Raw genomic sequence first — 13,182 nt, 5'->3', positions numbered from 1 at the left:
AGTGACTAACCGAAGCCAACTCCATTAGTTAGTAAGAATAATTTTATCAATTATCCTGTAAACCCCATAATTATTCCCTAATCTATGGAAATTGTTCTGAGATACATGCTCATGACTTGACTATATATGTGGACCATGGTTTTGTCAAAAAAATAACCAAGAGAAGCAACAAAAAAAGAACAATGATCTGTTATTATGCCCTCGTGGTCTTAGTGTACATCTATATATGATTGTCATATTTCAGTGACAAAATAGGCAGTGAATAATCTGGATTCATATTCTCCGATTTCATTGCATTGAGTTCTGTTTTGCAACCCAGAGTACAAGCCAGCTAGAAAAATCCACGAACTGCATGTCGACATTACTTTGTTCCCCTCAACACTTCATGGAAACAACTCTCATGTGCATCAGCAGATAAGTCAGAAGCAAAACAATGCAAGAGCAAGCAGCTGATGGATGGCCAAGAGAAAATTCCAGCATTTTGCGCACAGAAGAACATCGGCGTGGACTTTCATGGCTTTTCTTTTGCCGTCTAGCATTAAGAAACTTAAGTAATAACCATCACTATACATATAGGACCCCTCAAAAAAATACATATAGGATATTTGGTATGTGCTCAATCATCATCAGGGTCAGCAGAAAAATCAGGCTCTTCAGGCTTCTGCAACTTTATCTTCTGAGCCCCTCGCCTAGTGTTTGCTGCAAACTTCGAAGCCAATAATGTCACTGCCAGGGTTGATTTAGCCCGAGGAGTTGGACAAAGCGGTTCTTCTTCCTCCCTAGTTTCATCATCATCTCTCTCAGATGTGAAGGATTCCAAGGAGGAGAGACATTTCGTGATCTTTCTCCTTTTGTATCGTCGCCAAGCAGCCTGTATAAAGCAGGCAGCCCATGTCCTCCAATGATGAGAGTAGAACCGGAATGTGTGCTGAAGTTTCTTGCTGTGAAGCCGTCTAAATTGATTGGCTACAAACTTGAGATCTTCTGCTCTAAGGGCAAAGGATTCCACTTCAACAAGCGCTCTCACAGTTCTGGTTGATGAAGGTAGATTGAGGGAGGATTTTGGATGAAGGGCCCAACCGAGCAACTCTTCACCACAAAAGTCTCCAGGTTTCAAAGTGATCGAGTTGAAAAAACCAGTCCGGCCACCATTTGTGGTTGAACTCTCCAATCTCCCTCTAATAATGAAAAGCATCTCAGTCACAGGATCACCCTCCCGAACAATATATGTGCCCTCCGTGCATAATGAGGATACAAGACGTTCACATATAGCATCTAGTAGCTGATCATCCATTTGTGAGAAGAACGGAACCTGTATAGTATAGAGTAGTAGCTGATTAATATATGGTATAGGACCAAAAGGATCCAAAGAAGGTTGACCATGAAAAAAAAAATTGGGTATCTAATGTTGCACTAAAGTTTTTTCACTACAAGGTAACATTAGATTTCCAAACATACCGTGAAACTGGGGATATTTGAAAGGTTTGTGCATAAAACCAAAGTAAGCCAGATACAGTCATAATCACTTATGGGATCATTAACGGAAACTCTACAGAAAAAAAAGCCGAAACTATGTCAATCAACAAGGTAGATGACAAAAGAGCTGTACAACTTATAAGTTCCACGCACTCTCTCAAGAAGGACAGATCTGATTTGTCAAAACTCACTCTGTAGTTCCAACAACATTGCATATGACACTTTGTACGAAATGTGTGACCTTCTATTCTAAACAATACGCAGATGAAAAACCAAGGTATTCATGATCAGCACAATCTGCATTCATACAAAATAGTGATGTCTCATGAAAGCAGAGTGGAACAGGCCAATTTACACCACTTCTACTGCTGTACCTTATATTTTATAGTATTGAACAGATTTGCCATAGAATGGGGCAATTGCTACACTATCTTTAGTTCATGACAATTAAACTCCAACGATAGCAGTTCAGCATTCCCCAAGCAAAGTTATCCTTCACCATTCCACTTCCATGGTTCATTTAGAAATAGTTGAATTTCGATCACTTTCGTTTAACAATTCTTTTTTTTCTGATTAGTATCAACAGTATTATAAGAAACTACCTCTTTCACTTCTTTTGCATAAAGCATTGTCATGAGTACCAGATTGTCTCTACCAGTTTTTACTTATTTGACGGTTACATCCACACCAGTCTATTATGCCGTTGTTATCTTGTACCTTTTTTTATTGGTAGTATTATAAGAGTTAGTTCTGACAGAAACCTTATTTAGATGGTGCAAGCTTCCTAGCTGGTAAATTGATAAATAGTTTATAAAATATAAAGAGAAAGGATAATGAAACAGGAGCTCTAGTTTTCAGCTATAGAGCAGCAAACATTGGGAGCACGAAGCATACCCTTCGGACAAGGTCCAAGCACAGGTGGCGCTGAATGTCTCTACGAAGGTCAGTAGGTAAGCTAGTCAGAATTGTCTCTTCGTCTACTCCCCGAGTTGCAAGCCATTTGTACTGTACAAAGCGTCTCACACGCTGTTTCTGATCTTCAGGAAGTTGCCTATGCCTCATCCACTCTTCAGTATCTCTTCGCTTGAGTCTCCACTCTTCAAGCCTCACAGTGATAGATTGAAGATAAGTCTACATCAGAAAATTAGAAGGAAGAATTCAGAAGGATAATTTGCAGACTATTACACTAGAACCCAGAACAAAAACAAGCATCTGAGCAGGTGCATAAGAGAACTTTCAGCACAAAACCTCCCCAGCTTTTAAGAAAATTTGTGACAGGACTCAAATTCCACCCAAATTCTTACAGAAGGTTATGTACATGGAGCTTATAGAATGACAAAAAACATTGACAGATATGGCCATATAAAGGGGATAAAGCTGCCTGATAAATGAAGTTTAAAAAGATATTGTCCAATCTTTTCATATAAAATTAAAATGTCCACTAAAATAACTTTTTTTTTTTTTTTTTTTTGAAAGTTCCACTAAAAGAACTTAAATGGCGTCTTGTCAAGCATTAGTAAAACATAGTTACTAAAGACATTGTGTTTCTTTTCTTTCCTTCAAAACCATAGCAACCTGAGAAATGACAGATGAGGTGGAGGTTGCCACCATGAGGAGTACTCAGTCCCTTCCAAGTTCAAGCCTGCTGACCAGTATAAAGATCTACTCACATTGTGAAGTTCAAGGCTCCGACGCAGGGACGCCTATAATGGGATTTGTTCTTCAAAATCTATGACGTTGCTCATGAATAGCTCATTTAAGTTGCTTTCAATAAGTGTATAAGGATTGGATAGTCTCACAATTAACCAGGAGGATAATCATGTCAAAAAGGAACTTCTGAAGTGTTGTCATTGTACAAGTGCTATGAACTGATATTTTAGGGGAAGGGTAATTTAGGCCTTTTCTTAATGAATAGCTTAGGGAATAAGCTAGGTAGTTTTGTTAAGAAAATTACTCTATATATAGGGTTAATTAGAGAGAAGAAAGGAGGTTGAAAATTATTGAGAATATTAGGGAGCTTTTAAGAGTTCATTTGGGAGTGTGTCAAGTCACTCGAATACTTGGCAATCTATCCTTTATTTCTGTAATTTTCAGTTTATCAATCAAATCTTCATCTTCTCCCTCAATTTATGCATTTATTGGTGTCTAAGCTATGTTAATTCATAGCAACAAGACAACCCTAAAATCATCACCTCTATAGTGAGACATAATGGAAGAATCCAACTCTGAATCACAAATATAGTCATTCAAGTCCCTGTGCTTTAAATAAGTGTATAAGGATTGGATAGTCTCACAATTAGCCAGGAGGATAATCATGTCAAAAAGGAACCTCTGAAGTGTGGTCATTGTACAAGACAACCCTAAAAACATCACCTCTATGGTCTATAGTGAGAAATAATGGAAAGAATCCAACTCTGAATCGCAAATAGTCCTTCAAGGCCCCTAACATGAATCAATAAGGATCATCACTTGTTATATTAGTCATTATATTTCAAACAGTCGACGACCTCAAAAGGTTACTCTGCTCATTTAACAGAAGCAGATTTAAAAAGCAATGGAAACTACTGAAGAACAAAAAGTTCTATGTCAGATTAATCTACATGCCTACATGGGTTGCAGTAACCAAAGTGTAAGATGAGGATTATATCCAAAATAAATGGAAGCAGTAGAATACTGCAGACTCTATAATCCTATAATCTGAAAGAACTCTTTGTTCAAAATTTCATATTGCATGATGAAGTACCATAGATTACCTACTCTAAGACCAGGGGGCAAAAGAGTTTCTGCAAGTGCACTAACAGGCAACCATAACCATACACTAGTTGAAGAGGGCAAGAGGCAGAGATCATAAAGAAAGCACATTCAGAAGACTGCATAAGGACCACGGATAGTAGTGGCTCGCTAGAAAGGAACGAAATTAGGGTTTGCGGAGATGCAGAATAGAGATTATAGGGCTGACGGTTCGCAGTGGTTGCATGGCAAGTTCCGAAGACTGCATAAGGACAAGGATGGTAGCGACTAGCTATTAAGTTCCCACAAAGCCAGCTAAAACATTTCATGCTGTTATGAAACCATGTGTGCCAAGAGGAATTGCAACAGTTGATTAAAAAACAACGGGAGTATCATGTTTTGCAAAACAATATCTAGTTAAAAAAAATCTTTAAGCTACCTAATAAATAGAAAAATTGGTTTAATACCATTACCACTTAATATTTCCTCCCGAAACATTCGTTTCAAGGGTCCCAGCAGCGCCTTCCTCCTCCAATGTATTCCCCTTTTGCCCAGAAGGGGTAAAAGAATTCCCATCTTATGGAGAAGGTAGTTTAGCACAAATTCAAAGCAGAATAAACAACCCGACACAGCCCCAACTCTAATGGAGAAGAGTTTTCGAATTATAATTTGTCACCACAACCAATAATTAGAAATCCACGGAGCAAATATGTTAAGAGGATTGTCAAAATACCTGCATATTACCAATCAAATGTGCGAATAAAACAAGACCCAAGATTGCAATGAGTATGGCAAATGAAGTCTCCCCTATGAAAGTGCTTGTATCTAGATTCTGCCCATAAGAGCTGAAAAGAAAGATAAAACACGCATTAGCACCTCTCAAAAAATCATATCCATAATTCCAGAAGCCTTTTAGTCCACTGATCAACCAAAAAAAACAACTACCTCATAATAGTATGAAGTATATATTCTGGTAACGCTACCAATAAACAGGTTCTTTATAAATTTTCCATTGAATTGCCCAAGAGCCGCACCTCACTTCAATGCCATTATTGCCTGACTACATCTCTAGACATCTCCACCACCCCCACATTTGATATATTCTCTCATACTCTTTTGTCTCTTCTCACTACCTCTCTCCCTTGCTCCACTGTTGCCCTATCATTCAACAGTGGTTAGAAGTAATGTTGAGGAGAATGAGGCTTTCAGGTTTAGTGGATGAGGGTGTGGAGCATAGAGGATGCAAACAGTGATGGTGTTGAGGGTAATGTAGTGGACGTGGTACTGGCAGTAATTAAGCAACAAAGAAGAGACTACTTAGATAGAAAGAGATAGAGATAAAAGAGAGAATGTATAGGTCGTCATCTTGATCATTATGATGTAAACGGCGATAATGATGGTGGTAGAATCGAAGGTAGTTTGAGTTTTAACAGGAGGATTTGGTGTTAGTGGAGGAGACTGAGGTGGGATGAACCGTGTAGAAGTAATTAGGGGTTGTGTTGGAGGGCAGGAGGAGGGTGTGGCACGATGGACATGGAAGTGATGAACGTGGAGGGATAGGATTTTGGTCAAAATAACAAAAAACTTAATGGAATCCATTAGTGGCTAATTAAGGTGGTTGGCTGGTTGCTCTTTTATGCTTTTCTTTGTAAAAAAATAAAAGAAAAGGTAGATAGTTCCAAAGAGACGGTCTCTATCCTAGAAACTCTTTTCCTATATTACATATTTTTTGTTGTATACTACAACAAAAGTAATGTCAAGGCCTTAATCTCATTAAATGGCACGGCTGCATGAGTCAATAATTTATCTCCGGTGACCGTTTAGATGGAACCTTTGCCTCCATTATCTTCTATTAAGTGCTAACTGCTACACGCTCCTACAAACCTAATATCTTAATATTGCTTCTAATGCCTTCCATCCAAATCAATTCGGCCTTGACTTCTTCTAGAACATCCCAAATTCCCAACCCCAAACTTTCGCTGCCCTAACCATTACATCATCCAGGCAACGTCTCACATGCCCAAACCACCATCATTGGTTCTCTACTTCTCTCTTTGGTTGACACTTTATATTAAAAATTGACAGGAGAATAAAGACATCACTACAACTCCTTCGTTACATCACTACAACTCCTTCGTTATTTATTATGTAGTCTAATTACTCCAATAGTGAATTCGAAACACTCAAAAACAAGGACCTAACCAATATCCTACAGTATCAAAAAGAAATATTTCTATCAAAATGCATTTTATGCGTGTACCTTAATTGTTGCAACCCCCACCATAAACAATAGAAGTACTTCCGGACAAAATTGGAAGAGACAACATTCTTTTTTGCTGCATCTGCAAAAATTCCATATGGAAAGCTATCACTTTGTTTTGGATCGCAGTTGCTGAATACAGTTGTTGAGTTAGCCCAAGCCACACGATCTGCTCTGTTGAAGATATCACAATCTAAAAAATGAAGGTCACATTTCGGAGGGCCTTTTTCTTGTTTGCAGAAGGCCTTCCAACAATGTGTATACCTCTCAATTGATAGTAAATACCATGCTGCTCCCAAAACCTGCAGAACGGTAGCACAGAACAGGAACCAAATTTTCTCAGTTTTTCATTTTTTTTCCGAAACGAAAAACAAAGTATTTTAAAGGGGGAAAACAAATAATGAATAAAAAAAACATTTGGAGTAATCTCCCTTCATTCTACATTAATAATATTGAGAACTCCACACATAAAAACAAAAGCAAACTGGCAAGGGTTCAATAAACCCCCCCAAGGCTCCAAGACCCTTCTTTCTTTATTTGACAAGTCATCCTCTCTTCTTTTTAATCCTTCAGAAACCACCAACTGTAAATTGTGAAAGGACCGAAAAAATTAAAATCAGCAAGAATGGCAAGGTTGCGAGAGAGAACAGCTATGAGTGTTGTTGCAAAGGTTAGATCTAAGTTTTAACGCTGTTGGACACCAAGCTACTCAAATTGTTGCCTGATAACTATGAATTATGGAGGTATGGGCGTTTGAACTCTTAGCAGAGATGTGGTGCATTCGAGAAGGGAAGGGGAGGCAGCCAGGCTTTTCCACTCTCCATCAGCCATTAGGTCCAGGTTTTGATTTATATTTCATTCTATTTGGGGGCTATATTATCTGGATATGCCAGTCAAAATTTCACGCATGCACCACACAGCCTTTTCAAATCAGATTTGCACCTATCTTCTAAGCATTTTTAAGAGAACAGAACATTTTGCCACCGTCTCCAACGTTTTTGAGGCATTCAATTTGCTTTTCATGTGTTTCAAAAACTTGAAACAGCACCTTCCGAGAGTCTTTCTACTTCACAGGTTGTTGTAGTCCCTATGTCTCATTACCAAACTAAGCATTGTAAACCAGCTTTTCTATGTCCTTTTCTTTCTTCATTCCCCTGGTTACTCAAGGAAAGCTAGCTACTAATCCGTCCATCTTCAATTACTTTACGTATTTGGCTTGAGGAACTCATATAATGTTTTGGCAAGGAATGGTAATAGAGAGTATCATAAAGAGGGCGCCAGCGTCTACAAAAGGAAAGCAAGGCACAAAAATAAAATAAAAAAACTCTCCGGCTGAATAGGATACAAAGCACGTAACTGTGATGGTACTTGGGCTTTTGGTTGAGTTGTCAATTTGTTGTTCTTTAATCTTTGAGGTTCTAGCCATTCTGAGCAGTCAGTATTCATATAAGCGACAAACTGTGCAAAAGAAAGCTTCCCAGAGAGGAGCCTTCATTCTATTTATTTTGCGTTTCTGATTGTTCTCCCCTCATATATAGACATCTCAAACTAAATGAAACCTGAGGTAGAGTAGATCATAAATTTTCCATTGAAACAAAGGCATATGATTGATTATACTCTAGACAAGAGCAAATCAAACTTTTTTGAAGCAAAGTATCTGATATGTAACTAATAACAAATTCTGAAATGAGTAAAATAAAAATAAGAAACAAGAAAATCCTAGCTATTTGTAGTTAATTCTTATTTATCCAGATGGTTTTTACGAGATCATATGAAAACAGCTTGGAATTGCAAATTTGTAACTCAAACTTTTTTAAAGCAAAGTATCTGATATGTAACTAATAACAAATTCCAAAATGAGTAAAATAAAAATAAGAAACAAGAAAATCCTAGCTTTTTGTTCTTAATTCTTATTTATCCAGATGGTTTTTACGAGATCACATGAAAACAGCTTGGAATTGCAAATTTGTAGCTCAAACTATTTTAAAGCAAAGTATCTGATATGTAACTTATAATAAATTCTGAAATGAGTAAAATAGAAATAAGAAACCAGAAAATCCTAGCTTTTTGTACTTCATTCTTATTTATCCACATGGTTTTTACGAGATCATATGAAAACAGCTTGGAATTGCAAATGTGTAACTCTTAGTTCATTAAATGTGAAGTTCTGTGAGTTTAAACAAATCCCGGGTGGGTTGGGGGGGGGGGGGTGTTGCAGCAATATTATAGATACCATTAGAAATACATACATGGCTAGCCAAGATATACAGAAGCAGATTGTATGCTGCACCCGCCCATGCAGTCTTTGTGACAACTCCAGTGGCCTTTATGATTTCAGAACTCAATGGAAAAATCAGATATAATCGAGGAATATACTGAAGCAAAACAATAAGCGCAAGAGCATTGTTATTGTGATCTGTTCTCGGACTTCTCGATGCAGGTATGATGAACCAGATTACAATCTGCAAAAATATTTGGAGAAAGAAACTATTGTAAAGAACATGTAAAGCTTCATAATGTTTTTAGGACAAGCATTTCTGACTTAACAACCATCATTATCATACTCTCAAAGCCATGCAACACAGGCTGGGAAAAAAAAAAAAAATTTACTTGTGTGACATTATCATTCTCCTAGAAAAGAGTTACTGATATCATATGTAAGTCTTCTACATTATCGGTGATACAATTTTAGGCCTTACACTTGTAAAAAAAAAAAGAGGATATGAAGAATTGAAGATAATGTAATTGAAGTGTTTGCCTTTAGTTAATGGACAGGAAAATACACTCAGGCATGTATGATATATAAATAAGGCACATGTGACAGCGCTAACTGAATCAACACGTTCTCAAAGTTACACATGCCAAAATTTCAAAAATCATGAGTGCACCCTAAACAAAGAAGAAAGAGATAAATACTAAAGCATAAACAGAGTGAAGTTTTATATTTTTAAAGATTGATGTTCAAGGTTCCATAGAATCATGACTTTAATTAAGAAGAGAAGATACTTGTGGACCTAGCTAGATGATATACACTACACAGTATAAGGCTTCACAACAACTACAAATTTTGGAACTACATCCTGCATTGCATATAAGCTACTGGGAATTCTTTACCGAGTCTTAATATCGCAAAATCTACAACTTTGAAGATCAAACACCTAGAATCAGACGAAAACTTAGTCACAGATATAAATGTCTGTATAATGAATCTAAGAAGCATCCATTAGCTTGGGAGGGGAAGAAAAACCAAAACCCTTCAAAAGATTTTACCATCAAACATGTGAAAGTGCATGCTTTCCAACTATTCCAAATAAAGCTTGCAAAATAATCAACCAGTGAATAGTTAAGATAAACTTTTATCAATCCCCAACAAACAATTGCAAAGATAATGGAACATGAGCGTTGATGTCACATGCATTGGCAGCATTTCTACATTATCATTATCCCCTCCATTACAAAAATCGTACTACAACTTTCAAGCTTACTTTAATGGTCAGAAAATTCATCAGAATTGAAAGTAAAGTGATCAATAACCTACCATACCTGGGGCAGAGGCAATGTGGCAATGAGATCGATGAAGAAATCAGATTTTATGTACCTCCTTGCAATCATGCCAGGGTCCCTCACAAGCTCACCCCTTCCAAAGACCCGAGAACTGGGAGCTACATAAGCTGTTCTGAATTTGATAATCAAGTGCAAAAGGTAAAAGAGATCTGCAACGGTCCGCCAGAGGGTGACAACAATTTGCAAATGCAAGTCGGTTTTCACACAAGAAGTCTTCCGATCCCCAGCTATCCCAGGCAGATAGAAGTACAGCGGGTCGATAAATAGAGCCAACAAGCATGAAACAATGAAAACCTTGTTCCATTTCAGCACAATTTCACTCCCTGGGTCTAGTATCTTCTTCCTCCATGACTCCCCCTCCTCCTCCGGTAAAACCTTCGGCTTACCGTACTTATATGGTTCTCCTAATCTACCACTAGCCCCTATAGTACCACCATCATTAATATAGATTGATGAAAGCTTATAAGTAGAAGATGACTTCTCTAATTTTGTAGGGTCTGTTTTTGGCAGTACAACACTTGGGTCCTTTTTCCCACCAGAATAGAACCTATGATTGCATCATAAATTCATAATAAACACTCAATTCACCAATTGAACTCACCATTACATCATATCAAACAGTAAAGGAAAAAGATTATCAACATACAAAAAGGAATTAGAGTGAACTAACCTTACTATCTTTTCCTTCTTCAACTCCATGTCAGATGGGCAAAAACCCTAACATACCCAGTTCATAGTAAACTAGATTAGTAACAAAAAGTTCACTCAACAAAGAGCACTTGCATCAAAAAAATACTAAGAACCCACTAAATATAATGAAGAAATTACACTAAAACAAGCAGAATTTTGATAGAAATACAACACACCATACCAAAGTTCAGATCTTGAATCTGTAGAAGAACTCCATTAATGTGAAAATCAACATTTTGTCTTTCTTCAACAAAGATATAGGACAACCTAGACAAAAAAAAATGTGGAAAACCCAGAAAAGAGAAAGATAAAAACTTGTTTTTTTTTCTGCTATGACACAGTAAAAGAGGAAGGGATTCACAAATCACAACCAGGGAAGGGTTATGTATGTTATTATTCAAAGATAAGTCAAATGGATGTTGACTGAAGAGAGAAAGAGGTAAAAGTAGTGAAATTATTCCCAGAAAATGCAAAGACAATAATGGAGTCTTTTTTCAACTGATGTAAGTTACTTTCTTCTTTTGGTCACATTTCAATTGTTGATTAGGAATTTTTAAGAAAGTGTGAATGTGAAACGATACTCCAAAGTTCATTGTAGGAAGAGCAAATATTTGCTGATTTTACACTTGCACAAACCAAGCAACTGCTTTACTTGGCAGAAAAGATAGCACACCTTTGTTAACTGCGATAAATAAATTGAATAAATTAGTAAAATTTGCTAAAAATAATACTTCCTCACTTCTTTTTATACTAGCCTTCATATGCACGCGATGCGTGCGTTAATTTCAAAATTTGTTATTCTATTAGATACTTCATTCGTACTTTATTTATGATTAAACTTAAATGTGAAAAATTCAACAGTTAGATGAATTTAGATACTTCCTCCATTTTTTTTAGATGTTACACTTTTCAAATCACGGACTCCTAGGTAATTTTTGGAGAGGAGAGAGATAGAGAGAATGAAAAACAAAAGGGCCCATGTGAACATGTGATAGGAGAGAGATAGAGAGAAATTATTACCCAAAATAAAAGTGTAACATCTAATTTAAAATTTCCTAAAATAGAAAGTGTAACATCTAAAAAAAAACGGAGGAAGTATATTAATTCGCTAATGTAAAAAAATAAAAAGGTTGTGAGTGATTGTTAATATTAATTTTTTGTGAATGAATATTGAACAGAAAGAACAAAAATAATGAGTTGGTTTAACTGAATTAAAGAGTATCAAAGGTAGTGAATGTTTAGATTTTTCATGTGCACGTTATGTATGTCATCTTTTTTTTATAAGGTATAAATATTTTGTCCATTTAATTTTTGATTAAAGTATTTGATGCATATACCATTTTAAACTTGTTTTAAATGGCAAGTTGGAATGAGAATCTTTAAATGATTTGCTTTTGTAATTTTTTTCATTCTATTAATTAGATCATTAAGGGCATTTTAGTCACTTCAAAAGAGGACATCACACCTCCTCCCTTGGCTTATATAATATAGATAAGGATTATATTCATTTTTTTATGTAATCCAATATATTTTTTGATCTTTAATATATTTAGGCCCTGTTTTTTTGGGCTTTTTTTTTAATTCTGTTCAGTTCAGTTAGTTTCCTCTCACAGTTTTCATTCAGTTCAGTTCAACTCATTTCAATTTAGCTCACCTCAGTCCAGTTCAGTCCAAGAGAACAAAGTCTTAATTATGCACAAGTAATAATCATAGAAAGATGATATTTTAAAAGTATACATTGAGATGGATGTAACAAGATTTCACTCGACTATGTTTTTCTTTACATAATACCGAGAAAATAGAGTTGAAGTTAGTTGATGGATAATGTCAATTTACTCAACCTAACATTTAATTAGGAATGGATGAAGTATAAATTACTATTGATACGTATAAAAAATGGAACATATGGAGTATTGAGATCACAGCTAGAGGAAGTATCTTTTTTTTTAGAGGAATAAGGGCATGTTCTCTTCGGCATAAAACAGCTGAACTGAACTGAACTGAACTGATTGGAGTTGAATTAAACTGAATTGAATTAAATCAAATTGAATGTAATAAATATATAAATAATATTTAAACAATAATAATATGAATATTAAATAATTATTATAATGATAAGTAATAATAATGAATAATAATAATAGTATTTTGGAATTTTTAAATGATAGTTATAAATAATAATATTAATAATCATAAATTAATAATAATAATAATTAATGATAATAATGATATTAATAATTATTATTTTATATTATTTGTATCAATATATTAATACTTGATGATGATATATAATAACAATAATATCTAAGAAGTAAATTAATATTACTATTTTAATAATTAGATTTAATAATATAATAATATTTAGTAATAAAAATAATAATTGGGTTGGACCGCGAAAATTACATCATGAACCGTCTTGACACGATTTGATTGGTTTATTGGCTAAAAAACGTGGGTTTATT

At 35.5% G+C, this 13,182-nt stretch overlaps 1 protein-coding gene across 1 annotated transcript; it reads right to left on the bottom strand.

Moving 5' to 3' along the window:
* Positions 1 to 28: 28 nt before the first annotated feature.
* On the bottom strand, positions 29 to 11,273 carry LOC104901798 (cyclic nucleotide-gated ion channel 17). Its single transcript, XM_010689410.4, has 8 exons — positions 10,902 to 11,273; positions 10,701 to 10,747; positions 10,010 to 10,577; positions 8,716 to 8,928; positions 6,467 to 6,768; positions 4,940 to 5,051; positions 2,371 to 2,607; positions 29 to 1,312 (listed from the first exon to the last, which is right to left on the bottom strand). The coding sequence occupies exons 2-8, from the start codon at positions 10,727 to 10,729 to the stop codon at positions 617 to 619; spliced, it is 2,157 nt and encodes a 718-aa protein (XP_010687712.2). The 5' UTR covers positions 10,730 to 10,747; positions 10,902 to 11,273; the 3' UTR covers positions 29 to 616.
* Between the last annotated feature and the right edge of the window lie 1,909 nt (positions 11,274 to 13,182).

Source organism: Beta vulgaris, chromosome 8 (assembly GCF_026745355.1).
Source record: "Beta vulgaris subsp. vulgaris cultivar EL10 chromosome 8, EL10.2, whole genome shotgun sequence".
Classification (NCBI taxonomy): domain Eukaryota; kingdom Viridiplantae; phylum Streptophyta; class Magnoliopsida; order Caryophyllales; family Amaranthaceae; genus Beta; species Beta vulgaris.
The sequence above is the reverse complement of the archived record's forward strand: the minus strand, read 5'-3'. Positions and strand labels throughout refer to the sequence as shown.

What these genes read in the sequence shown, in the direction of transcription:
- LOC104901798 (XM_010689410.4), bottom strand. Translation starts at nt 10,729, where the DNA reads ATGGAGTTGAAGAAGGAAAAGATAGTAAG. An exon ending in TGGGGGTTGCAACAATTAAG is followed by an intron (nt 5,052 to 6,466) that starts GTACACGCATAA and finishes CTTTCTTTTCAG; the next exon opens with CTCTTATGGGCAGAATCTAG. An exon ending in GCTTGGACCTTGTCCGAAGG is followed by an intron (nt 1,313 to 2,370) that starts GTATGCTTCGTG and finishes TATACTATACAG; the next exon opens with GTTCCGTTCTTCTCACAAAT.